General features: G+C 40.3%; 1 protein-coding gene across 6 annotated transcripts; it reads left to right on the top strand.

Annotated features, from left to right (window-relative positions):
* The first annotated feature begins 823 nt into the window (after positions 1 to 823).
* hipk1a (homeodomain interacting protein kinase 1a) lies at positions 824 to 25,836 on the top strand. Of its 6 annotated transcripts, none has more exons than XM_035944076.2 (17): positions 824 to 1,158; positions 6,962 to 7,689; positions 8,330 to 8,703; positions 8,785 to 8,908; positions 10,168 to 10,287; positions 10,390 to 10,476; positions 11,381 to 11,562; positions 11,675 to 11,825; positions 13,927 to 14,131; positions 14,247 to 14,365; positions 16,447 to 16,539; positions 18,000 to 18,148; positions 18,429 to 18,581; positions 19,994 to 20,161; positions 20,307 to 20,500; positions 21,895 to 22,028; positions 23,555 to 25,836. In XM_035944076.2, the coding sequence occupies exons 1-17, from the start codon at positions 1,119 to 1,121 to the stop codon at positions 23,960 to 23,962; spliced, it is 3,429 nt and encodes a 1,142-aa protein (XP_035799969.2). In that variant the 5' UTR covers positions 824 to 1,118; the 3' UTR covers positions 23,963 to 25,836. The 6 variants fall into 6 exon arrangements, with proteins under 6 accessions (XP_035799969.2, XP_023117194.2, XP_023117193.2 ...); XM_023261426.3 differs by having other exon boundaries at positions 17,997 to 18,148; positions 21,898 to 22,028; XM_023261425.3 differs by having other exon boundaries at positions 17,997 to 18,148.
* Positions 25,837 to 27,877: the final 2,041 nt, after the last annotated feature.

Genomic DNA, 27,877 nt, shown 5'->3' with positions numbered 1-27,877 from the left:
TGTCATTTAAAACTCTTTTTTTTTTTTTTTTACATATGTAATTATTCTGCCCTCCTAAAACATACTTCATAAATGAAATAAATACAGCATGGCTCAAAACAGAGCAACAAGTTTTGGTATGTTCCCGACTCTACACTGTAGTAAATTGTGCATAATTTACCTGACTAACTTAAATACCATAGTTAAAACCCTGCAATATTATAATACACATTAATCTAACAAAGTTAAATATTAAGATTAAGATTGCATAATATTATTAATTGTACAAATTTGTTTGACTGATTTCAACATAGGGTGTCCCTTGCCTTCTCCCTAAGTCAGCTGGGATAGACTCCAGTGTTAGGATGATTTCAACATTCAGGTTAAGACCCTACATTATTATAAAAACATACATTTGTGTAGCTAATTGAAATATTAGGGTTAAGACCCTACAAGGTTATATATAATACAAATCTACATGATGATTTAATTGTATTTTAGTTTTGTAAAACAAACAAATGAATAAATACATTTTTAAAAACGATATATTTTTTCTAATATGTGTCATAACTGTCATACTGCACAGAGGATGTTTCTGAGCTTCTAGCCATAGTTGTGCTGTTTTTACAGATTTCCGGGACTTTATATTAAAGAATGATCCCACTGTGAGTAAAAATGTGACCGGAACAAATAAACTGCTTGTGCTTCGATGGTTTAATTATTGCCAAATGGTCAGACTCTCTGTTCAGTTCTGTCAAACAAAGATAGGGAAATAAAGCAGAGTGGGAGAATCAGTCGAGCGCCAGACGATCTTTGGCTGCAGTGACGTCATGACGCACTGTACGTCGCTGGGCAGGAAGCAGCGAGCGGACGGTCCGCGGTGATGATGGAGCTCCGTCCAGCCGACGGGGCTCGCTGCTTTAACATCTGACATTTCGGGGCACATGATGCTCGGTTTGCTCGCTTGATGCGCGATGAGGCTGCGGACGGAGGAAGGAATGAGTGGGATGCTCTCGGAGAGCTAACTAGCTGTTAGCTCAGTTAGCGTCCTCCGTCCTGCTGCAGGAGGCGAGCAGCTCAGCTGATCGGCTGCAGCTCCACACACAGCCCGGCAAGGAGATGATGATGAAGAGGCCTTAATGTCCGATCGGCGACGGTGCGCTCAATCATCCGGTACAGGTGAGACTACCGGAGGAAGGGTCGGTGTCAGGGTGACTGTCAGGCAGCAGAGGAGGCAAAAGTGAAACTGATGTGAGGCTCAGGTGGAGACCTGTAGATAGGGTTGCCACCTTTCAGAAATGAAAATAAAGGACGCCCACCACGGCTCCTCGGGGCCACGGGTCAGTAAAGTTGGAAAGATATTCACAGATTCGGACTTCCAGGATCAATAACTCATTAAACATACTTTGTCAAAACATAAACGATGCCTCTTTCCCATCTTTGTAAGGTAGACAATGTGCTACAAGCACAGTATTATCAACAGTAGCTGTCTTTCAAGTTGCAGGAATAACATTGATGTCAACAGGAGCCAGTTGAAGGCTGCAGTGATTTTGGTGACACTACAGTGTATCAGAGTGAAGTTATTGAATAATTGTGTGTCTCTTCACTGTTGCAGCGATTTTGCACTTTGCAAATGGTCCCTGTTCACTCCATAGACATGTTATTTGCGCAGCTTGAAAGACAGATACTTTTGAATAAACTTGGCTTGTAGCACGTTTATGTTTTGACAGCCTATATCTAATGAGTTATTGATGTCAGAAGTCTGAATCTGTGAATATCTCTCCAACTTTACTGAACTCGGGGCCACTACCACCCAAGGAGCGGTATGTTTAATTTTGAAAAAAGCACTTAGCCATGCTTAATGCTTCAAGTGCTTTATTAACATAAAACTACGAATTTTGTATTGTTTTATGATCCCAGGTTCTGTCTGAAAATAAGTGGCCTCATTTTAAACAGTGAAACCAAACTAAAATAAAATGTAATGAGCAACCAGTGTGCAATACTGGATTCTACAAAAACATAAACAACTGAATGCAGAATACTGGACAAAGAAATTCTCTACAGACATTTTTTCCCATCTAAATCTTATCTTAACACAATGAATGTATTAGCTTATTTATGTGTATGCATGTATTTATTGATTGATTTAGTACTGTTAACATATCAGAATTCTGAGTTTTTCTTTAGATAGGCAAAATCCATTTATTGATTACATATTGGCTATTAAATAAATGATTATTAATAACTAAAAAGTGTTTAAAATAATAATAAACAACTTAGGCCACATCAGCATGATTATAAGCATCCTCTGGTGAATTCACAACCATATAGCGTAGGAAATCTGGCTGATCACATCATGATGTTCCTTATTACATCTACTTCAGGAGATGACTGGGGGATGATAAACTGTGACCTGCTGGTTGGGTTCTCTCCGTTCTCATGTTTCTTACATGTTGGTCCACTGATGAATGCTGCCTCAGTCAGTCCATGAGCAACAGAAAACACAATTTGTACCCATTGCCAGGGGTTCCACTCTTCCCACTCATGTCTGTACATTTGCAGATGTTTTTCCTTCTTTGGACGTGGTGGAGTTTCTGGTGTAGACATTTTTAAACGTGCACGTGCAGCAGCGTCTGTAACCAGGCAACCAGAGACAGGACCGGACATGCAGAGATCTATCTGCTGGACCTCGCATCGGGTCTACACAGGTCTAAGGAAGATGAAATTGGCTGCCCTTAATATTTCCTGTGTTTTATTTTGTTCACTATACGGTTTTGATGAGTGTGTGACAGGCCTGTATGGAACATTTATGAAAATACAGAACAATTTGCGTCCCGTATTGAATCAATACGGGATGCAGCAATTAATTGTCAAATAAAGGACGATTCCGTATTTTAAGGGACGGGTGGCAACCCTACCTGTAGATGTCAAGGTGGACTAATAATAATCACAGTAATAATAATAATGATCAAATTAATCACAGTTCTTAATTAATTGATAATGATATGGTATTGTAATTATCATGTAACTTTTATTTATATTGCGTCTTTAAAAACAAGTGTTAACAAAGTGCTTTGACAGACAAAGCAAAAGCAGGACACTCAGAAGGCAACTTAACAGCAATTAGGATAAAGTTAAAACAAAAACATACTACAGCCCAGGTAAAATAACAGCCGCTAAGTCATAGTGCTATCCAGTTGATTAATAATTGCTTTTGAATTTGAAGTTTTAATATTAAGATTGAGACCTTACACTATCATAGAAAATGCAAATTCAACTGAATAATATACAAATTAAGGTCAAAACCACTACAATGTTTTATATAAAACAAATTGATCCAGGTAAATATTAAGTTTATAGGTATAATTATTATGTGGATTATTCAGTTATTACTGTGCAGTTATTACAAATTTGAATGACTAACTTAAATACTAAAGTTAACACCTTACAATATTATATATGATTTAAATGTACTAGACCAATTTAAATATTAAGGTACAAATTTACAAATTATAAACCCACAATATTAGCAATTACCCAACCATATTAATAACTATGCAAATTCACCTGACTAATGCAGATAATTTATTTGGTTAGGACCCCAATAAAATGCAAATTTCCAGACTAATTCAAATATTGAAGTTGAGAACCTACAATATTATTCATAATACATAATTACCTGACTAATTTAAGTATTAGGGTTAAGGCTCTACAGTATTGTTAACGGTGCAAAAATGCCCGATAAACTGAAATGTTAAGCTTAAGAACCTACAATATTAACAAATTGCCCAACTAATTGAAAAAATTCGCTTAAAACTCTACAACTCTTCTCCAAAAATATATATGGAAAACATAACAAATCCAAAGATTCTCTATGAATAAGCAAATAGGTGAGATGGCCTGCAGAACCAGGCTCAGGGAGGGCAGCCGTCTACCTCGACTGGTTGGTCAGAGGATAAAGGGTGAGAGAGAAAAAGAAAACAGAGACAAAAATAAACAAAAGAACAAACAATGGACAGACTGAAGGAACCAGTAACAGAATATGAACCTTGTCTAAAATATTATTTGATGAATTGATCAAATAATAGCTGATTAATGAATAATTGACAGCTCAGAGTGAAGCAGTGAAATGTGTGTTTTTACATAATGAATAAATATTGTCATAAATATGTCAATGCTGTTTAAATTTCTCCACTTTTATGCTTGTCTACTTTAGACAAGCATAAAAGTAAGGTTTATTAAGAACCAAGACCTGATGTGTTACTGTCTTGATGGAAGATATGCAGTAAAAATTGCCATTTTATTGTTTGCATGATTCAAATGAAGGTTAGTTAAAGCTCAAAGTTGCTTTTAAAAATATGCCGTAAAGCATCTGAGAATTAGACACCCACTATTGTTATTAAATCCCTTGATATTCCTGCGATTATTAGAAAGAAAACAACTTCTATACCATGGCTACCTGTGCAGTGTTTCTCTGTTTTAAATCTTTGTGAAATCATTATGATCAAAAGTAAATCAACGAATTAACTGATTATTAAAGAAAACGATAGCTGCACTGCAACGCATTTGTGATAATGAGGTACAAGAACATAGAAAGTAGGATTAAACATTGCTGTGAGGCTGCTGCTAAGTATAATTACTGGATACAGACTCAACAAGACTCACAAACCTGAAAACCAAGTAGTGGGATTAAGAGAGGGTGAATAAGACTTAGAAAAGAAGCTCAGGCGTCAACATGGATAACTGCTTCTCTGCAAATGCAGACTTAACCAAACCTACTGAAAAAAACATTCACAGTTCCCGGATAATTGCTGGAAGTTACTTAACTATTCTAGTTTTACATTAGAACATTTATTTTTAGTAATGTATCACATGTTATTGTGATTTTTGTCTTTACTAGCATCCTGTGCCTTTTAGCACCAAACCAATGAACCAACGGATGCCAACAGTTCCCAACAAATGGACTTTTGTTGTTGTTTGTGGTCTTTTTTTATGGGATTTGTTGACTGTGACAAAGATGCAGGAATTTGCCAGTCTTGAGTTTAGCTCAGTATTTTATTAAGATCACATGCAAGCAATAACAGCCTGACAGAAAAACATCTGAGAAACAGTGGAAAGACCTCAAAACACAATCCAATTCCTGAGGAGATGCAAAGAAAAAAATAAAACATATGATACTTTGAACCCCTCATTAAACCCTGGAAGAAGGATTTTGCTGAGCTTTTGACTGCAGCTGATGTAATTTGCAGAAATATGGCCCTAAAATATTGATAATGTTGACAAAATGTACTAAAACATGTGGAGGAAACAATGATTCAGCCAGAAATCACAAACAAAAGAGATGCCTTACAAAAGAACTGATTTAGTCTGTACTTTACAGTTATGTTCATTAGTGATGGTTGTTAGCTCTTTGCCTGTTTATAACATTAATTAAAGGGCGATCCTGTTTAGTTTCAGCCCATCACTGTGACTATTGTAGCTCTGCTGGTCAGGATGACTTTGCAGTCGTCTGAGTTTGTTGTAGAGATTTCGAGAAATGTGGAGTCACGCAATACAAGCAGCTAAAACCTAGTGTTTAAACAGATTACTTTGAATAATTTCTTGGAAAAGTTCCTTGAAAAGCTGCAGGGAGTCGTTCAAATTTATATTTGATTGAATCCCTACGGTGAAGGTGGAGAGTGCACAGTTAACATGATTCATAGAGACACAGTAGCCACATTACTGAGAAATACACCCAATATACCTGGTTGAAATAAACCAAACTTATCTTTCAGGCTTAAATAATACTCTTTGAAAAAATCTCCTACAACCTAAGATAATGAATCACATCGGATATCGGTTCACAACCTAAAAATATTACATTTTATTCACTGTAAAGCAAAGAATGCTGCATATTTACGAAGCTGAGGCCATCTACTGTTTGCCATGTATCAATTATTAAAATAGTCTGATTCATTTTCTCCTGATTGTTTGATCATTGCAGCTTTAGACATTCTATCAAATTGAACATAAACACATTAGGATGCATGATCTTGTTTTCACAGAGCTGCTCAAACGAGACATGTAAAGAGAAATAAATACTTTAATTAAAGCTGTAAGCAGCACTGAACGGGTCCTCACGCCCATGTTGGTCAGCGATGTCAAGCATGTCCACCAGGTGGCGCTGCAACTACGAGTGTATTTCAGCCTATGACCTTTTTGATGGCGACTGTCCACCAAGTGGCGCTATCACTGTGAATGTATGTTAACCTAGATATGTTGTCAGGGCTGGACTGTGATCACACATGTAAAGTCTGAGGCAGATTGGAGCATGTGCAGGCTAGTTAGACAGCATTTCCTGTATCATGGGGAATTGTCGGAATTCCGCCAGCTGCCATTTCCACTCCTTCAGACTTTTGCGGAGCATTTTGATAACTTTTGATCACCAATGCCAGGTGTAGACATGGCCAGATTTCAGTTCTGTTGGGGTTACCCTGTTTGAGTTTATAGCTTTTGAAAACATGCAAAAATTGGTCCAAAATAAGTCACATTATTCAACTTCCTGTTGTGTTTTAGATATGGATTTCAATTACATTTATGTGCATCGTGACAAGTTACTTATTCCTACCAAATTTCATAGCTGTAGGTGACATGTCCTGGTCGTAGAGCTTGTTTTAAATTTTCCAGGTGGCGCTATTGAGCCATTTTGGCTCACACCTATGCAAGTTTCATAAAGTATCTAATTTTTCACTGGTTCTAATGTGTGTGCAAATTTTCAGGAGTTTTCAAGTATTTTTAGGCCTTCAAACCTGTGGATTTCAAGAGGATTTTTGCACCGTTCAGTGCTTGGACCCTAATAATACTACTGAGAATAAATTTTAACAACATAAACAGCACAGAACAATCAGTAGAATAGCATCAACATAATTAAACCGCTACATCTGTGCTACCAGCAGCTTCTGTCAGATGTCTCTCTGATGCAGCTGTTCTTCTTTATCCCCAGACATGGCGTCGCAGCTCCAGGTGTTCTCCTCTCCCTCCGTCTCCTCCAGTGCCTACTCTCGCTCAAAGAGGCTCAAAGTGGAGAACCCTGCCTGGGATGTGTCCAGCCAGCTGGGAGACGGTGCTTACTACCAGCAGAGCCCCACCCAGGGAGCTGCTCCCTCCACCTCCAGCTCCAACTTCAACCCGGTGTACAACTCCAACCACCTGCCGCCGGCCGGCTCCAGGGAGCAGACGGTGGTTCGGGCGGCAGACAGCACCGGCAGCCTTCGCGGGCCTCCGTCCTCCTCCTCTTCCTCCTCCTCCTCCAGCCGGCGCGTCAAGGATGCGGAGTCGTCCTCGCAGCCGTGCGACCTCTACCACAAGCAGTACAGCCTGAAGAGGAAGAGCGAGGAGGTGGACAGCAGCGACAGCGTCCAGATCCTGGAGGAGCTGTCGGCCCCCGTGGTGTCGAACCGCACGGGAGGCGGAGGAGGAACCACCACCGCTCAGTCCATAGCACACTCCACCTCCACCACCAAGAGCAGCAACTCCCACAGCGAGGGCGACTACCAGCTGGTCCAGCATGAGATTCTGTGCTCAATGTCCAACAGCTACGAAGTGCTCGAGTTTCTGGGACGCGGCACATTCGGTCAGGTTGCAAAATGCTGGAAGCGCGGCACAAATGAGATAGTGGCCATTAAAATCTTGAAGAACCATCCGTCTTACGCTCGGCAAGGTCAGATTGAGGTGAGAATGTCGTTTTTAAAAGTGATACAAACAGCAGAGTTGATACTGATAGATTTAGAGATAAACATCCATAAGTCTGTGTAGAAAATACAGAAATAAGCTCAGAACTTGCCTGAGAATCTTCACAGCTTAAAGTTTTCTTCTGCATTAGAGCAGTTCAGTGACAACTTCAGGCTGCACAGTGAACAGGAAGCACTCTTCACAACAGAATTGGACATTTTAAAGCATTATGGGAACTGTAGTTCAACAAAATGGCATGATTATCTCAAATGGAAGCAACAGAAAGCTCTTGACAGTAACTTTTTGTTTATTTTGCATTAGAAGCATATCTATACCAGCCATGTCCACAGGATCTGTCATTTCAACCCTTTCCAGACTCATTCTTGTAGCAACTACATACTTAAATGATAAAAATAGGTTGAAACACAATCTACAAATAGATGATATTTCTCCATCATTCATCTATTGTAATAATAATAATTAATTTATTTTGCACTATTCGGGCATGAATTGCAACACAATGTGCTTAAAATAAAAGCAGATTATCATTTCATTTTTAGTGAAACAATAAAGATCAAATAGAATTTTACCACCAGGATGAGAGTAATTAGCACATAATCCCATCTCCCTCCCCCTGTAGGTGAGCATCCTCAGCCGGCTGAGCACAGAAAACGCTGATGAGTTCAACTTTGTCCGTTCATACGAGTGTTTCCAGCACAAGAACCACACGTGCCTTGTGTTTGAGATGCTGGAGCAGAACCTTTATGACTTCCTGAAGCACAGCAAGTTCAGCCCACTGCTGCTCAAGTGCATCCGGCCGATCCTGCAGCAGGTCGCCACGGCGCTGATGAAGCTGAAGAGCCTGGGGCTGATCCACGCCGACCTGAAGCCCGAAAACATCATGCTGGTGGACCCTCTGAGGCAGCCGTACAGGGTGAAGGTCATCGACTTCGGCTCGGCCAGCCACGTGTCCAAAGCAGTTTGCTCCACTTACCTGCAGTCTCGATATTACAGGCGAGCATTTTGACTTTAATTTCGTCTGCATGCGAAGTACTGCTGCGATCTTGACATTTATGGGTTCTGATGTGCTCGCAGGGCTCCTGAGATCATCCTGGGCCTTCCTTTCTGTGAGGCCATCGACATGTGGTCTTTGGGATGCGTCATCGCTGAGCTGTTCTTGGGATGGCCTCTTTATCCTGGTGCCTCAGAGTACGATCAGGTCATCTGAGGCACTTTCATGCACTTTAAAGTGATGTTTATTTGCAAATACTAATACACATCATACATATTTTAAACATTTCCAAACTGTTTGTGTCACATGTTTCACATTTTTCGGGAGTACACTTAAAATGAAGTCCAGCTTACGAATATCACTCTCATATTAGTCTGTTAGATAGCAGCTAGCTTAGCAAAAACACTGGAAATATGGGAAACGGCTGGCTTGCGTCTGTCCAAAGTGCAATAAAATAAATACTACAATAGTAATATTTTAATATTGACATGTTCTACGTAAAGACCAAGCCCATGTGCAGTGTTTTCCCAGATGATAAGATGATACGTTTAGAGGCATGTGACAGTTTCAGTAAAAATAGTGACTATCAGGTTGTTTACATACCACTTTTGCATTTATTCGGGATGTTTCAAGGATAGGTTCATAAATGTTCAAGTCTGTCTTAAAAATACACTCAGCTGCTCATACAACAACAGCAAAAATGAGAAATATTAGTCATGAATTGCTTCAAAAACAAAATTACATAGTGCTTTACAAAAGAAATTTCAAATAAAACATTTCAGCTCAATAAAATTATGCGCTCCTCTGCAGGACTGTGAAACTATTACTGACTCAGCTGTGACCAACAATCACATCGCAAAAATTCTGGGACTTTTTGACTGACTGGGATGAACTGCAGACTGTGTTTACATAGAACAATAGGAGACAAGTATAGCCAAAAATTTAAAAAATGGAAGTAGTAAAATATTTCTCTCTTATTATCTGTCTGTGGAGTTCTGTTTTCTTGCTTTACAGTATTGGTAACACCTATGGGCGCTTAGTTCAACTTTTAAATGAATTCTGACATTGTATCTATGCTTGATGGCACACATTTTTTTAGTTCTCTCTTCTTCTAGCTATGTTTTTTTCTGTTTCTATGGAGATGCAGGACTTTAAATTGCAATGAAAAATGATCCCACGGTGTATAAAGAAGCAAAAGCAGCCAGAAACTGCTTGGGGCTCAGATAAACTTCTGAAAAACACACCAACACTTAGAGAGGACTGTTGATTGATCCACCAGCAAGAAAGGCCAGTGTTCATATTGGTACCTGACTGTTGTTTTAAGACAAACCTGAAAACCAACAAGACTCCACACACACACACTGTAAGTCCTGAGGTGGTTTCAACTGTATAAATGTACTGAGCACAAACATGCAGCACTATAAGTCTACATTTGTTTCACCCCTTTTTTCATTGGTTTCTCTCAGATTCGTTACATCTCTCAGACCCAGGGCCTTCCAGCAGAGTACCTGCTGAGTGCAGGAACAAAGACCAGCCGCTTTTTCAACAGAGGCCCAGACTCGAGCTACCCGCTCTGGAGACTCAAAGTAGGCCACTCCACAGATATGAGTCCACAAAGAGAACAAACAATTCCACAGTATGTGTACAGTGCATATAATGAGGTCTGGCTGTGGCTGTTCTTTCTGCAGACGCCTGCAGAGCACGAGGCCGAGATGGGCATCAAGTCAAAGGAGGCAAGGAAATACATCTTCAACTGTCTGGATGATATGATGCAGGTGAGTTCCAGCACTTAATTAAATCGTGCAAAGTCTTACCTTCATGCTATGAGTATTTTCAGAGTTACAGGCCCTTGAATTATGTAGAGATGAGTCAGAATCTCATGTTTATTAATTTGCGTTTTTTTTCCCCCAGTGCTTTTAATTCCTGAAAATGTCATGTGTTTATCTCCTGTACTTGGGTATTTATGAGGGCTCAAAATAACTGGAAAAAAAATAACGCACATTAAAAACTGCAAACTTTCGATCTACCCTTGTGTACTTAAGGGTCTGTAACTCTGAAAATATTAGTAGTATTAAGATAAAATTATTTCGTTGCTTCATGAAATATACTAAAGTTGTTGTACTAAGAAAGCATCAGCTGATTCTGAGGGGAACAGGTGGAAGGTACTGATTGATTGCATCGATTGAGGGCATGACACTATAATAATGTTGCTGGAAATGGTTATAATAACGAGGGAAGCCAATTAGGACATTTTAGAGTTAGATGACTCTATTAATCCCTGGAGGGAAATGAAGTTGTTACAGCAGCATGGATTTTCAATGAAGGGGTAAACAATAGGACAATGCAGGATATTGTGGTAGGGTATAAAATATGACAAAAATATCTAAAATGTAATGTAGAAAAAATCAACAGAATATACAAGAATGATACAGAAATGTGCAAATGAACAGAATGTGCTTCGTTGTGCAAATGACGTAAGTAGATGCTGATGAGTTTATAGAATATATACAATAAATGACGTTAAGAATGAAAAGTGTCTGGTTTTTAAAGTGGTTTCATCAGCAGGCAAAGTGATAAAGTCCTTTTGTGATCTGCCAGGCAAATTTTGTGTATATAAGCGTATATTGTATGAGTGTGACACTGCTCTGGTGTTTCATAGTAAACACTGACTCCCTGCAGGTGAACATGACTAACCTGGAGGGCACAGACATCCTGGCAGAGAAGGCTGACAGACGGGAGTTTATAGACCTGCTGAAGAAGATGCTGACGCTAGACGCAGACAAAAGGATCACACCCATGAAGACGCTCAACCATCCGTTTGTCACCATGACGCACCTGCTGCACTTCCCTCACAGCTCACAGTAAGACACAAGCGTAGAGGTGGAAGTAGACAGTCAGTTAGTGACTGTTTCGCCTCCAGGATTCCAGCTGTGCCGTTGTCTGATGATTTTTTATTTCTTTTTTATTTTACAGTGTCAAGTCCTGCTTCCAAAACATGGATATATGCAAACGCAGATGCAGCGCCTTTGAGAATGGAAAAAATATGTTTGCAAGCAACAACACCCCAAGTGCAGCCACCAACCTCACCGTCACATTCAGTAGCCAACTAAACCAGCACAATCAGGTCAGGATGTTGCCTCTAATCTGCCTCTTCATAACATCATTCTTACAGATCCTGTTAACACTCATCAGTACCTCCTAAGCTGTACGAACAAGGGTTAGGGTGGACCCCAGTAGTATTTCATCTGTTTCATTTGTCTGTACCTGTCCATATCCTCTCAATATATATTTTCTTAAAACGTGTGTCGTCTGTAGATACAAATATGAAAGAAACAATGAAATTTGGGTGACTTATGATGTTTTTATTCAAGAGTAAATGAAATGAGAGTAACACAGCATTTTCACTATTTTTGTACTTTTGTGATTTTTGGTGCAGAATCATGTGCAGGAAATGAAATTAACATGTTCTATTCTACCCTTTGATGGTGCAAAGTAAGGAGACATTAATCGTTTGTAGTAGAATAGCATATATATGATCCTTTTGATTAAAACTGTCCTCTTTGCCACTGGGGTCCAGGTGTGAGTGTGATTGTTTGTCGTATTTTAAGTTACTGTACTGTTTTTAAGTTATTCTCTTGTTTTTCACTGTGAAGCACTTTAGTCACCCTTTGGGCTGTTGTAAAGGGCTATAGAAATAAACTTTGATTGCCATAGTTCAGATGATTAATATTGATGATTACTGACATGTATTACTTACAATATTAGTCTTAAAAACTCCTGAATTGAAATGAAACACAATGCAACTGATCACAAGAGCAACATAACACAAACATACATAAAAGATGCACAGTCCAGCTGGGGGCTGCAGCTAGAAGATCCCCGGTTTGCATCCTGGCCTTCCCGGGATCTTTCTGCATGGCGTTTGCATGTTTTCCCTGAGCATGAGGGGGTTTTCTCCAGGTTCTCTGGCTTCTTCCCACAGTTCAAAAATATGATGAGGTCATTTGATAATTCTAAATTGTCCGTAGGTGTGAATGTGAGTGTGATTGTTTGTTTATTTGTATGTGTAACCCTCCAACAGACTGGTGACCTGTCCAGGGTGTCCCCTGCTTTCACCCCGAGTCAGCTGGGATAGACTCCAGCCTCCCTGCGACCCTAATGATGATTAAGCAGTGTTTAGATAATGGATGAATGCACAGTCTGGCTGGGGTCTACATGGTCCCGAATGATTTTTTAAAAAATATATACACCACAAACCTGGTTGGAATCAAATAAGCTTTGGTGTATGTGATGGCAACTAGGTGGGTGACAACTACCTAAAGGGACTGAAAAATCCAACTTGCAAATAAAAAGATATGACAAGTTATATACCTCTGGGGTCCACATGGACCCCAGAGGTACTGATGAGGGTTAAGGGTCAGTACATGTCATTCCAGACAGTGGTGTTGCTCCACTGTCCCAGATTTTGTCCAGAATTGACTTATTTGTTATTTGACACCAAAAACTCAGTTCTGTGAAGTATTTTGGCTGAATTTTAAGAATTTAATATGTCCTCAGACCTGGGAAATTTATTATTTTCACCAAGAAAACAAACAAAAAAAACCTGCGAATCTATTTTAAAGGTAAGAAAACTCCCATTGCCATGAAATTTGGAGAGGATACAGACAGATTTTAAATTTTTGGCCCTTGAGAATGGTAAAAGTGCAATAATTTCAAATGAGGGTGGTATTGGGACCCTAGAAAGTTCCTGAAAATGTTTGTATATAAATGTGTACTCACCAGTTTTTGAGGTTCTACAAATGAGCGAATGAGTCAACATTTTAGAGGCCTTAAAAGTTAGTGAAATGTCAGCCAAGGACTGTATTTGTAGGAAATATGGATCCAGCCATATAAATACAGTACATATCAACCAATTCAACTATTTGGATCTGCTGGAAACTATTTTGTCTGTGTTCTCACCAAATTTCATAGCTGTGGGAGTTATTTTTCTGGAGATATTGAAGCCTTAAAATAGTTTTCAATTTTTTTGCCAGTGAAAATACAGGTCTGAAAACATGAAATTCTGAAAACTCTGCAGAAAAGGGATGAATGTAGAACATCAGCCACGTGTTTTAAAAATTGTTTCCACCACATGCTTTGATAGTTGAGGCCTGGATCTTCTTGCTGAATTGGTCTCATATTTTTAGTCATTGAAACTGGACTTCTCTGTATGTTGTATGTTCCAGATGGCCTCTACAGGAGGCCAGTCATTGTCCCTCAGCAGCAACGTCCCGCTGCTCAACTACCAGCCCGGCCTCTACCAGCAGGCCACAATCAACATCCCTGGTCTGACCCAGCAGGGCGTTCCTCTGCAGACCAGACCCACGCAGCTCTGCGCCCAGACTGAACCCTTCCAGCAGACACTCATAGTTTGCCCCCCAACCATCCAGGGTAAGAATGATGGTGCAGTTTCACCATTCAGCAACAAAATTTATTTTATCTGTCATATTTCTCTTTTGCGGTACATATGTACATGGTAAAATCTGCCTCCTTCTGCTCTTTGTAGGTCTTCAAACCTCCAATAAGCCGTCTGGTTACCCAGTCAGAATGGACAACTCTGTACCTTTAGTTCCTCAGAACCAGTCCTCCCAGTCTCTTCACATCCAGCCCAGCATGCTGGCACAGGTGAGAGCCACTGCAGCATGACTGCGAGGTAAAAGCTGGGCTTCAGTTTAGCTTTATTGAATCAGAATTAACTATAAGTACATTTATTCAGGTATAATACTACTTGTGTTTATATGTTTTGTTTTTTGCTGCCTTATTTTTGAGGGAAATATTTTACTTTTCACTCCATTGCATTTGACACCTGTACTTATTACTTTCTAAAGGAGACATTCTTGAAACTAAAAGTCCTCCACCAGGGCCAATACAGTTCTCACAATTTTAAAACATAATCCAGATCAGCACCATGATTTAACAGGTTCTCATTTGGCCATTCTCCACCTCTTCACCAAGGTTCATAAGATGCAGCTGGTAGTTTTTTCGCAATCTTGCTGACAGACAGACAAAGAAATTGCACTGAATGCATAACACTGCCTTAGCTCTTATAGAGCAAATCTATAAAACAAGTGGCCCCCAACCTGTTTAGTTTAAAGCAGTGTCCACTCAGAGCCCCTGTTTCAGTACGTTGTGACTATTTTTGGGATGTCTTTCATGTAAACTTCTCAAATGTTTTCATTTAATGAAATGTTTGAGGTCTAAAGAAGTCAAATTATTCATCACTTGAAACTACAAAATATTAATCAAACACATACATATAAATTTGTGCCGCAGAACTAATGGTGGAAATGACACTCCGGATTTATCTTGTGCCCTTTTGGAAGACTGTGACCCATAAATTGGGAAACTAATGGTATATAAAGTAGTTAAGAATCTTCTACTCTGAACAGCTACAGCAGGAAGATGCTGCTAAAGAGCCGATGCATCAATAACAATAATAATGTCACATATTTTGATAAACATAGGGACCAGGAACAAGTGCTTGATTTGAGCTCCTCAGTGGTCTGAGGTGTGACAGACTTGAAACTGTCAGCCAAAGTAGGCAAAGAGATTCAGTCTGATAGTATCTGCTACAACTGCTGGTGGCATTTGTCATTTAAACCTGTAAAGTTAGTTGGTCAGCGCCAGCTAAAAATGCTACCAGACTGGTTTGCACGCTGCTCATTACACTCTCCATAGAAGCATTGTAAATATCTTGTCCTGGTGTCATAACAAACTGAACAATCTTGATATCAAGCAAAGACTTTTCTTCTATAGGATTCAAACAGTCCTGCTCTAAAAGTGTCCTCTCAGGCTGCGTCCTCACTAAACCGGCTACATTAACATGCAGAAGTTTCAGCTTGTTTGTGCATACACCTCAATTCATATTAAAATGCTCTGATCCACCCACCTGAGCACCTTACGAAGCTTGTGTGCAGCAAAATGTATCTGTAAATTGGTCAAGTCAGTGTCAGTGGCACATGCTGCTTCCAGAGTAAAAAGATGCATTAAATCATCTCTGACTGATGATGATCTTCTTAGACAACAGATCAACATCAGGCATCAGAGCTCTACGAGGTGTGTTCACAAGTTGTTTTGGTCCTGCAGCTGTAGTAAAATCAGACTTCATAGATAGATAAGCTAAATGTAAGACTCATCTAGTTCTGTCATCGATGATTAAATCTTTGTCTCACTGCAATCAGCCAAGTGTAGAAAATAAATCTTTGTCCATAACCAGTAGACAAACACCTGTTAGACACCAAATGTTTGTAAACATAATCTTTGCAGATCTTTAAAGCTATTCACTGACAGAATCAAGCAGGCCTGCTGTACTGAGTGTTTCAATTTGTAGTGTCTGGACAGCTGCTTTGAAATTGTTCTTAGCTCAGACATAGAAAGTGGAAGGGGAGCAGGAATCACTGTGAAATGAGGAGCTGGTTGCAAGCTTTTACCTGCAAAATACAACTAAGTCAAACCACCAGAAGTCCAACCGAAGTTGTTCCTTCTTGGGTTAGAAAACAATGAAATGCCATGTCACTGCCTCCATCTGTTTGGTTAACAGTATTGGGGATGTTTGCACAAAGCAGCACCAGGCCGTGGCTTTTTAGATGTACATGTTCCATTTTAGTCTGGATGAGGGACCACAATGAAGACAGAAAGATATGTTCACAGGGTTTAGTGAGGACATGGTCTCATAACACCTCCCCCCACCTCCCTTCACCTCCCAGGCTTCCTATGACCCTCTGCTGGTAGGCGGCCTGTACGCCTCAGTGGCAGGGATGCCACGTTTAGGCTCGCTGGATCAGTATACCTCCATGCTGGTAAAGCACCATCGTCACTACCTGAACTCTCTTCTTTATTCTTCTTCCCTCTCACAACGTACAGGTTGTCCATAAAGTCTCTTTACAATTTTAAGAATTTCTTACAAAGGCAGTTGATAAGATATCTTAACCAGATTTGTTTTAAATAAGTGGTTGTCAAAGTTTTTTCTACCTCATTTAATGCACCTCTATATGGGCACCATTAGTTGCACGAAGCACATCAAGACGGTACTTTCTTGCCATGTTCGCTGTAGCATAGCCTCATCAATGGTGGCAACGGCATCAGAAATCTTATGCTTCAAGTCAGTAATGTCCCGTGTCTTTGTTTGATACACGATATCTTTAACATAACCCCATAGAAAGAAGTCCAAGGGAGTGATATCTGGTGAACATGGTGGACAAGGAATTGGCCCATCCCTTCCAATCCTCCGGTCTGAGGAGTAGCCATTTTTTAGGGTTTCATTTAACAGTACCTCTTTCACCAACAGGACACCTGAAACACACAATTTCAATGTGATTACAAACTTTAATAAACACCGATTACAATAAAACAACTCTGGTTAAGATATCTTATCAGCTGCCTTTGTAATAAATTCTTAAAACTGTAAAGAGACTTGATGGACACCCTGTATATCTCAGTGATGCGCAGCTGAGGAAGCATGTGCAACTCACCAGTCTGGATTGTGCTTTTGCTTGCAGTCTAATGTTCGCTGTTAAGTTGATGCAGTTACCAACAATATTATGTTAACCCTTTGATGCGCAACATGGGTCAAAAGTGACCCAGATGCAATGGAAAATGGGTATCTCCTGATTCACACTGCACATCAAAGGGTTAACAGAACTCATCACATTATGTTTGCAACTTAAAAGGTTTATCTCAATCGGTAATTTTTTTCTTGCAACCATACTTTGCAAATTAAGTTGTGAAAATAGGCAACCTGAGGTATTGTATCGAGTGCGTAGCTGTGGAATCAACTGTAATGCCTTCATTTCTGTCTTGTTTGTGCCTCAGACTAACACATTTCCGTTTCAGGTTGGCTGAACCGTCTCTGTTTTTGTTTTTTCTCTGTTTGGCATGAATGCTTGGCATCAGAACCTGAGAGAAATGTTTACTTTGAGCTTGACATGGAATTTACTGTTTCTTAAGTCACTTTTAGCACATTTCTTTCTCAGCAGTTACAAATGCCGCAAAGAATAAACCTGGAAGTGAGATGCGGGATACTAACTAATTTGCTTTGTTCCACTGTAAGTGTGCCATTGTTCTAATGTGACGTCTGCTGGACTTCTTGCTGTAAGATGGAAACAGGAGCATTTACATTTATCTGAATACTACATGTGCTGATTGTGTCTCAGACTTCTGCTGCACTGTGGTCGACACGCTGTACTTTTAATTTCACATCTTTAGCACCAGTTCCTTGCAGTTTTTCAGTATCTTCATCATCTATATGTGCATACAGCAGGGCTGGCCAGCAGGGACACAGCAGATCCTCATCCCTTCCACATGGCAGCAGATGCCTGGCATGTCCATCCACAACCCTGGGCAGGCTGTGGTGCCGGATTCACCCATGGGTGCTCCTATCGCTGACAGTCAGCAGGCTTCAGGCTGGAGGTTGGTTTCGCAAACTTTTACCTTCATACTATGAATATTTTCAGAGTTGCAGGCCCTTGAAGTACATAGAGGTAGATCAAAATTTCTCACTTTATAATTCCTGTTACTCCAGCACTTTCCCTCATAACTTCATAAGTTCAGAAGATAGCCACACGAAATTTTCAGGGATGCAAAACACATTTGAGCTCCATTAGAAACTGCGACCAAATTTTTTGACTTGATTTCAGCTCCGTCTAGGCTTCAAATATAACAGGTTGCTCATGTAGAGTCCTTTTCTCAGGGGTCGCCATGGCAGCCAGTATGATGGCGTCAGCCAGCAGGACTCTGGTGTTGGTCGTCACGCTGCCTCACAGAACCACAGCTCAGGAGCTGCTCACTCAAGATCCCAACCGGGCAAGAGATCGAAGGCTCGACACGCTGAGAGCAGAGCCAGGTATCCAGTCCAGCCTTCACACATTCACGTCTTTTAAGTGCCTTAGTAGGTTGTAAGGTTACAAACATATTGTGTGCAATGTATTGATTATTCTATTATGTTACAAGCTGTAAACACAATCAGATCAGATATTTAAAAGATCTGTGACCAGCACAAAGAAGTTCTGGCATGTAACCATGAAGAATAATGTAATTTAATGAACAGCTTTGGATCAGTGTCAGTTACCGCTTTGGATATCTGTCTCAGTTTTCACAGCATACACAGTGTTTGCAATAAGGGTCAGTTTGTGTTATTCAGATTCCAGAGTTTCTCCACAGTATCAGATTTTGTTCACAGTTTAGCTATTTGTTAAGTGTGACGTAAATCTAAGTTGTGTAAAGTATTTTGGAATATTTCAGGAATTTTTCTATTGTCACCTACAAAGAAACATCTTAGCTGTGAAGCCATTTTAAGGGTTCAGTGTCTCCTGAAATATTACTTCCACAGCCATGAAGCGTGATGTGGAGACAAACAAAACTGTTACCAGTAGATCCAAATGACTGAGTGGCTCTAGCAGAGGTCAAATTTTGAATTATTGGCCCCTTATAATTGGAAACAGTACGCAATTTTCAAACAAGGTTTGTTAATATATGTTTAGGTTTGTTTGGGCTCCATAAAGTTGCTGTAACTGTATGGGTGTATCCATGTTTCATGCTAAAAACACATTCTTTGGCTGACATTTACCAACTTCTGAGGTCTCTAACAGAAGAATTTGTTGTATGGGAAATAAGTCAAGGTTCTAATTTTTTGTGATTTTGACAAGTCAAAATGGTGATGTGGATACCTTTGTAGATCCCAAATGTATCCACAAATGTGTACGTCTGTAGATCCAAAAAACTGGTTTGCATAGGGGTATACATATTTGATATAATGCCTGTAATGTTGACCAAAGATTGTATTTTTAGTAGGAAATATGCACACACATGCACACACACATTTAGGGTGATTCTGGGGCTCCAGAATCACCCTAGTTAAAAAGTCTTCACTGTTTTTTTACCATTTTTATAGCCTGTGCTAGAGCCATTTGACCCTTTGTATCTGCCAAAAATAATTTTGTCTGTATCCTCACCAACTTTCATGGCTCTGGGAATACATTCTGGAGATATTAAACCTTAAATACTGCTTTCCAGCTAAGCCGTTTATGGAAAAAACAAGAGAATTTCCTAGGTGTGAAAAAATCTACTTCTATCAACATGAAACGTGAATTTCTCAACATTCTGTCAAGTTGTTTCACAGAATTTAGTTTTGGGCCCTAAATAATACATTTATGAAGACTGATTCAAATCTGAGATGGTGCAGGAACACATTTTCTGCCTTCTGTCTAACCAACATGGACTGACCTTACAGTGAAAGTGCATCTTTCCCCCCTGCAGACTGGTGTCATCAGTGCATTCAGCCACCACTGCGGTTCACAGCACGTCTTTTGCCGGTGACCAGTCTCAGCCCATCGTCATCTCTGACACACCCAGTCCTGCCGTCAGCATCATCACCATCCACAGCGACTCAGAGGACGAAGATGAGACAAAGTTCCCTGCTGCTTGGTGAGTCATTTCCTGTCTGGAACTATTTTGTCTATTCGCCATATTTACTCTTTTTTTCCCAAGCAAGTTTGTATGTTCGCTATATTGGCATAAATAGATTTTTGTACACGTTGGACAGAGATGAAATGATTATTTACTCTTGCAGCTCTGGAATGAGCCAGAGGACCAATGTGATCAGCTGTGTGACGGTGCATGACTCCCATGACTCCGACTCCTCCACCAGCAGCCCCCTCAGCCCCAAAACCACCTCCCAGCCCACCAAGTCTCTGGCCGTCATCATGCCGTCTGTGAAGAGTCAGCCTGGAGAGAGCACAACCCACAAGACTCCAGCAGCTCCAGGTCCTCTGCTGCACTGCTCTGTTCAACTCACATTCAGTCACATAAAATCCACATTTAATTAAATCGCTGTTATTATTCTTATTGCCTATTCTTCATTCACTTCATACTGATTTAATGTGAAATAACTAAACATAGTTGCACAACGGTTCTCAGTGAATCCCTGTTTAGACTACTCATGCTGACAAATGCACCAGCGCTGGATGAAAAAATGTGTGAAAATGTGTGATCAACCTTTGCAGATGCACCTTTTCTTAGTAGATGTGTACGCCTGTGTTAATTGTGAACGCCGTGTTCTAAGTAGTGCAGTTAGGGCTACATGCTGTATAAATGTCTACTTTGCGGTGTCCACTTTGTTGAACTAAAATTGCTCACATGGCGTATCAGCCAAAAATGATTTGTAGCTACTGTTTGCTTTCTCTTTTATTGCCCCAATGCACATTTGTGTTTTACCGCAAAAATATGCACGTTCTGCTCACTTTTCTAGGCTCAGGCAATATATATAAAACCCTAATGGATTGAAAATTCATAAAACAGTAATAATAGACCTTGTGTGCACTTGGAGGTTTAATTTATAATTGTGGTCTATGGGGAAAATTATTTTGGGCTGCAGGGGCTGAGAAAACACTGTGGAAAACTGGCAGCGAGGCTGAGTCCTGCATCCAGCTCCAGTATATCCACAGTTAGAGTCTCCTTCATTTGAATGAAGGCTGCTAAGTGGTGAGAAAATACACAGATTTTGTGCACGCCTCTGCAGTTTTGGGCCCAAAGACCATCCACATTAGCATTGTTTTCTGTCAAACCAATAGTCTGAGACTTCTGAGACTTCTACACAGATGTTGCAGTAAGAACTTGGGTTACAGTCTGTGCAGACAGATTGCACGTCTGCAAACTGTTATGACTGCATTATTATCAAACCTGGACTGCTATCTTGTAGATGTCGCATATACAAGAGGGATAGACTGAAAAAAACACTGATCATAACTTCAGATGAACTAACGCTAGCTATCCAGCTGGCTGCAGATATCAGGCTGATGTCTCGTCAACGCAAATAGTGCAGATCTTGGCTTAATTTAAGATTATAGCTTGTAAACTTTTGGGACAAAAACCCCAGATCACGGTCAAATCTCTGCCTCACAGATGCTTATTAGGGTTAAACCAGCCAAAGCTCTGGGATTCGAGAGTCACCAATATTTTCCAGCATGCTTAAGATTTGAAAAAAATCCAAAGTCAACTGTTTTTTTTTACACTGTTGTATGTTAAAATGTTGCTCGCTTGTTGTACAGGAGATTCAGATTTCAAGAGCAAAGTCAGAAAAGTTTGACATTGCTATTTGTCTGAATAGTAAATTAGATTAAACTGCACTGACTAACACTGATCCATTTTACTTCCATCAGCAGACCAAGCTACGAGTGGCTCAGGAAAGTCCAAGAAGGGTTCTGCTCAGTCGTCCGGTCGGCCAGGAGATTCCACCACTGATCGCCATCAACGGGCTGCATCCAGCAGATCCCAGCCCCTCAACCTGAGTCAGGTAACAGCCTTCAAACACAACTCTGCTCAGACGTGAACCCATAAAGACCACAGTTCTGTCTCATAACAACACCAGTGCTACAAACTTGTGGTTACTGCTACATACTTCCTCCAGCTTGTTTAAATATGTGGTTTGTTGTAGTTCAGGGACTTTGGCTTCTAAATTTAGGAGACGAAAGTTTAATGCAATTATTATTTAGAAGCATATGAGGCTAAGTAAACAGAACAACAGCTTTCCAGAGTAATGTGTCTCAAAGTTGGAAAAAAAGGTGTTTCGATGTCACATATGCAATATTCTAATGAGTATCTTTTAAAATAGATTTGTAACTTACTGTGGAGATTCTGCTATGATGCATTCATTTATGCCATGTAAACACAGCATATTACTTCACAGTTGTTGTTGTTTGAGTTGCTGTGACATATATTTGTAAAGAGGCTCCTGAACGCTGCTGTACTGAAGTATAAATCAACCAGCAGTCGCAAATATAAGTAAAATGTTCGCAGTCGATCCTTGAGGGTTGTACTGTGAAACAAGTTTGAAATTGTCAGATTTTCTTTGTTTCACTGGCTCCACCCAAAACCCCAATTACAGATAATGGGTATCATGATGGTGGTTATTAGCTTTGTTTGTTAACTACGTGTTCTGCTTCAGACTTTTAACGTGTTTTGTTCCACAAAAGGGACCGATTGTGTGCTGTCCACTTCTTTTAGAGGAACCACTTATTATAATGGACATTTATTACAGTTATAAGTGCTACTATTGTAAATGATGCAAGAGAAGAGAGAGAGAGAGAAGAGAGTGCTGCGAAAAAACTGTCAGTTGTGAAAGTTAATGTGTTTGTTTCAGTGATTCTCAAGGCAGCTGCTTATTTCTAACAGCTGCGCATTAAAGCGTTTCACTTGAAACCTTATTCATTTAAAAAGTGCACCTACATCTGACCCTGTCCTGTAATGAAAGATGTCACTTTAGTTTTTGGCCAAATCACAGCAAAATTAATATCATTGATTGAATATTCTCTGTAATAAATGCCAGTAGAATATTACATTTAAAATCTGTGTTCTATTAGTTGCAGTACAAGCGTTGTAAAATGAACTTACTGATCCATTTTCTGCATTAACCAATGATTACATGTAGGTTCCCATGGCTGCGTAACACATACAGTTTGCACTACTGTAACTGTGCAGCTTCATTCACTGGAATTAGTAACTTATAGCGCAGCATGTTTTGCAGATAAACATATTTCCTCAGCTGAGAATCTGTATCACTCAGAGAGAATTATCAGGAAATGAACTGGTGAGCAAGACGCTTCTTACAGCTGATTAAACTCCCAGTCTCTGATCAGAACTTCCTGCTGAGTAGGTTTGCTGTGCTGCATCAGTTACCATGGTGACCTAGCAGGCTAGGTCATGACACTGAAAACTCAGCTGCTAACACACTAATCTTCATGGTACAGCTCTCTACCTAACTGTGTGCATTAGGATTGAGCTTCTGTTCAAAAACCTCGTCTTTGTTTTCTATTATTTCAGGTACAGCAGTCTGTGATGACATCTTCCCATGAGCAAACAGGAAGCAGTTCCTTGAGGCGACAGCCCACTTACCCTCCTCCCGTCTCCTCCCACTCGTCCTACCGGCTCCATGAGGGCACCCTCTTCAGCTCAACCCCAAACCTGTACGCCTACCCGGCCTCTGCCGCCTTGGCCTCCGTGTCCCAGGCTGTGGACCAGATGCAGGGTGGCTCTTCCCGCCACGGCAGGGCGAGTGGAGCTTACTCCTCGCTGGCGCTGCTCCAGAAGAACGGCAGTTTAGCCCTGGGAGGGTCTGCTGCAGGACAGTATGGAAACCACAACCAACAGCAGCAGCAGCAGCAGCAGCAGCCTTTCCACCGCTCTAGTGCTGCTTACCAACGAAAACTTAACCAGTATCCCTACCTGTAAACACTGAAGGACCAAACCGAGACCGAGACTAGAGACGAGCACAAGCTCAGCACGGGCGACTGTGATCAGACTTGCTTTTAACTTGACTTTTTTCTTTGCCTCGCTGTCCAGTCCTAAAATGTGTGTGTTTTTTACATTTTTTTTTTTTTTTTATCATGGTCAGTTTTTACTTGAATCTATTCTCGTTTCTTTCTGTTGCAGCACAACAACAAACAGTGGAGGCTTTTTAGTGTATTTCGTCACAGTGCTGGACTCCAGCATGTGATCTGAAATTAAACAGTAAGGTTGAAGGTGACTTACAGCTTCATTTTTTTATATATTGTGCCCAAATGTAGGGAACTAAACATGAAACTAAATAGCGCTCTTACTTACAGATTACAATTTTAAATTCATTCTTAACATATAAATCCCCATATTTTGATTTTATGTGAGAATTGTGTGTTGCGGAGAAACTGAAACTTAACTGTTATGCTGTTCTGTTATTATTATTATTATTATTATTATTATTGTTATTATCATGTTGTGGGGCTGCACAGTGGCTTGGTGGTTATCACTTTCGCCTTGCAGCTAGAAGATCCCTGGTTCGCGTCCCGGCTTTCCCGGGATCTTTCTGCATGGAGTTTGCATGTTCTCCCTGTGCATGCGTGGGTTTTCTCCAGGTACTCTGGCTTCCTCCCACAGTCCAAAAACATGCTGAGGTTAATTGGTAACTCTAAATTGTCCGTAGGTGTCAATGTGAGTGTGAGTTTGTCTGTAGCCCTGCGATGTGTCCAGGGTGTCCCCTGCCGAGGCTCCAGCCCCACTGCAACCCTGATGAGGATTAAGTGGTATAGATAATGAATGGATGGATTTTTTTTTTTCAGCTTTATTGATAGGTGCAGTGAGAGACAGACAGGAAAGGAGGGAGAAGAGTGGGGGGAAGACATGCAGCAAAGGGCCACGAGCAGGAATGGAACTCGGGCCGCTGCGTCGGGGACCAGCCCCTGTATGTGGGTCGCCCACTTAACCTGTTGAGCTATACGGGCACCTCGAATGGATGGATTATTGTGTTGCAGTTGTCAGAATCATCCAATAATAGTTTGAAACAACGCATTTACATATACACAGTCGCCTTACATATTTAGGCCAATTTCTCTTTTTTAAGATTTAATGTCTGCACATTGTGATAAGTTGGAAAAATATGTTGTACGTTTCATGTATGAATGTACTGTGTGTTTTATCTGTACTATGAAAACAAACGGCGAACATAAGCTACGTACTGTACTGTATAAAGATGTGTCACTGTTTTCCTTGTTGATTCTGTTTGAGTGCTGGCTCAATTATATTCATGTGTTCAGTATGTTGAACAACGCGGTGCATTTCAGTGTGGAGTAGGACGTATTTAAAGGGGATGGGCTTTTTTTTACAGTTTTAAAGTTACTGTTAAGGTTGCATGTGTCTGACATGGAGTAGCATTCAGGAGAGGTTTGTAATCTGCAGCCGCAGACAGATTAGTAATGTTTCATTTAATTTGTACGACAAACACATTAGTGATATTGGGAAAATGTAAAAGTTGTTGTCTTGTGACGTGATGTCTGTGAAGTAAAGTGTGAACTTAAAAAACACGATTGGGTATCACTCTTACGTAAAAGTCAAAGCCATTTAGACGAAAATTCACAGTACAGCTTTTGGAATTGTGAATAATGAAATCCGACAAAGATGATTTATAAGGATATAAATCGATGTTTAGTATGTTACTGCTTCTAAACAAATCATTGGTTTGGTGAAATGATGGTTGTTCTTACAATCCTGTTGTGTTGTGAAGTGCTACATTACATAGAACACACAATGAACCTTAACCTGTATGTATGCAATAAAATCCTCTCAAAACAGAATTTGGGACTCATGATGATTTAAACTCAGGAAAATTTTTCAATTTAAGCAGTTACACAACTCATACATACACACACACACACACACACACACACACACACTGATCAGGCATAACACTATGATCTCTGACAGGTGAAGTGAATAACACTAATTATCTCTTCATCATGGCACCTGTTAGTGGGTTGGATATATTAGGTAGCAGGTGAACATTTTGTCCTCAAAGTTGATGTGTTAGAAGCAGGAAAAATGGCCACGCATAAGGATTTGAGCCAGTTTGACAAGCGCCAAATTGTGATGGCCAGACAACTGGGTCAGAGCATCTCCAAAACATCAGCTCTTGTGGGATGTTCCTGGTCTGCAGTGGTCAGTATCTATCAAAAATGGTCCAAGGAACAGTGGTGAACCTGCGACAGGGTCATGGACGGCCAAGGCTCATTGATGCATGTGGGGAGCAAATACTGACCTGTGTGGTCCGATTCAACAGACAAGCTACTTTTGCTCAGATTGCTGAAGATATTAATGCTGGTTGTGATAGAAAGGTGTCAGAATACACAATGCATCACAGTTTGTTGTGTATGGAGCTGCATAGCCGCAGACCAGTCAGGATGCCATTGCTGACCCCTGTGTACCACCGAAAACAATAACAATGGGCACGTGAACATCAGAACTGGACCACAGAGCAATGGAAGAAGGTGGCCTGGTCTGATGAATCCTGTTTTCTTTTGTATCACGTGGATGGACGAGTGCGTGCGCATCACCTACCTGGGGAACACATGTCACCAGGATGTACTAGGGGAAGAAGACAAGCCAGTGGAGGCAGTGTGATGCTTTGGGCAGTGGTCTGCTGGGAAATTTTGGGTCCTGCCACCTATGTGGATGTTACTTTGACACGTACCACCTACTTTAGCATTGTTGCAGATAATGTACACCCTTTCATGGAAATGATGACTGGAAATGGTCCAGGAATGGTTTCAGGAGCACAGCAACAAATTTGAGGTGTTTTCTTGGCCTCCAAATTGCCCAGAACTCAATCCAATCGACCATCTGTGGGATGTGGTGAACAAACAAGTCTGAGCCATAGAAGTCCCACCTCACAACTTCCTGGGCTTAAAGGATCTGCAGCTAACTTCTTGGTGCCAGATACCACAGCACACCTTCAGGGGTCTAGTGAAATCCATGCCTCCATGGGTCAGGGATGTTTTGGCAACAAAAGGGGGACAACACAAAATAAGGCTGTTGGCACCTGTAATCACCCAATGACCAAACTTTTCTTTTATGCCACAGTAAAATAAATAGGGGATAGTTTATATTTTTCATGTATATATTATTTAGTCAGATTTAACAAATGATATTGTCAGGTCTCAGCCTTAATATTTATTTTAGTGAGGAAATGGGGTTTTACTCAACAGTTAAGTTACACAGGTAAAAACACACTGTAAATAACGCTGTGGAGTCTGAACCTCAATATTTTACGTTTTTTGGTTAATTGTTAACTTTAGTTTTACTTCTCCACTGCAGCGCACTTTAGCTCTTGATTTAAATATGCTGTATAAATGACAGACAAGCTTATTTTATTATTTCCCAATACTCCCTGTACTGTGCTGTCAATACTTTTCACACTGTAACGTCATTCTGTTGTCAATAAAGTTTGGAGAAAAAGTAACCCCTGCTGTTAACCTGGTGTGTGGATTTTGTGAGAGGTGATTGTGTTGTGGCTTTGCGGTCAGTGTATATTTTGGCAATTGGATTTTCCGTTCTGAAACGGGTATTGAAAAAAAACGAGTGGTTATTTGATTTTCGATTTAAAATACAAAAATTAAAATTGAAATACAAGGCGTTTTTCCTTGTCATGATCAAAAAGGTATGTACGAAATTTTTAAAATGCTTTGATTTTCATTTTATATTTAGAATAACAAAAAAGTATAATCAGTAAGAGACAGAAACGAAAACAGGTCCGTTTTTTCATTTTCTGAGACCGGAAGTGGTCATCAGCAAGTGTGGAGCCAAACATAGTACGGTGCATAGACTGTATATAATTTTTTT

This window comes from Amphiprion ocellaris, chromosome 8 (genome assembly GCF_022539595.1).
Source record: "Amphiprion ocellaris isolate individual 3 ecotype Okinawa chromosome 8, ASM2253959v1, whole genome shotgun sequence".
Taxonomy (NCBI): Eukaryota; Metazoa; Chordata; class Actinopteri; family Pomacentridae; genus Amphiprion; species Amphiprion ocellaris.
Note: the sequence above shows the minus strand (reverse complement) of the source record. Positions and strands in the feature narration are given on the sequence as shown.

Coding starts and splice junctions, on each gene's coding strand:
- hipk1a (XM_023261425.3), top strand. CDS start 1,119: ATGTCCGATCGGCGACGGTGCGCTCAATCATCCGGTACAG. Junction 11,563..11,674: donor CACTTCCCTCACAGCTCACA/GTAAGACACAAG, acceptor TTTATTTTACAG/TGTCAAGTCCTGCTTCCAAA. Junction 20,162..20,306: donor ACAAAGTTCCCTGCTGCTTG/GTGAGTCATTTC, acceptor TTACTCTTGCAG/CTCTGGAATGAGCCAGAGGA.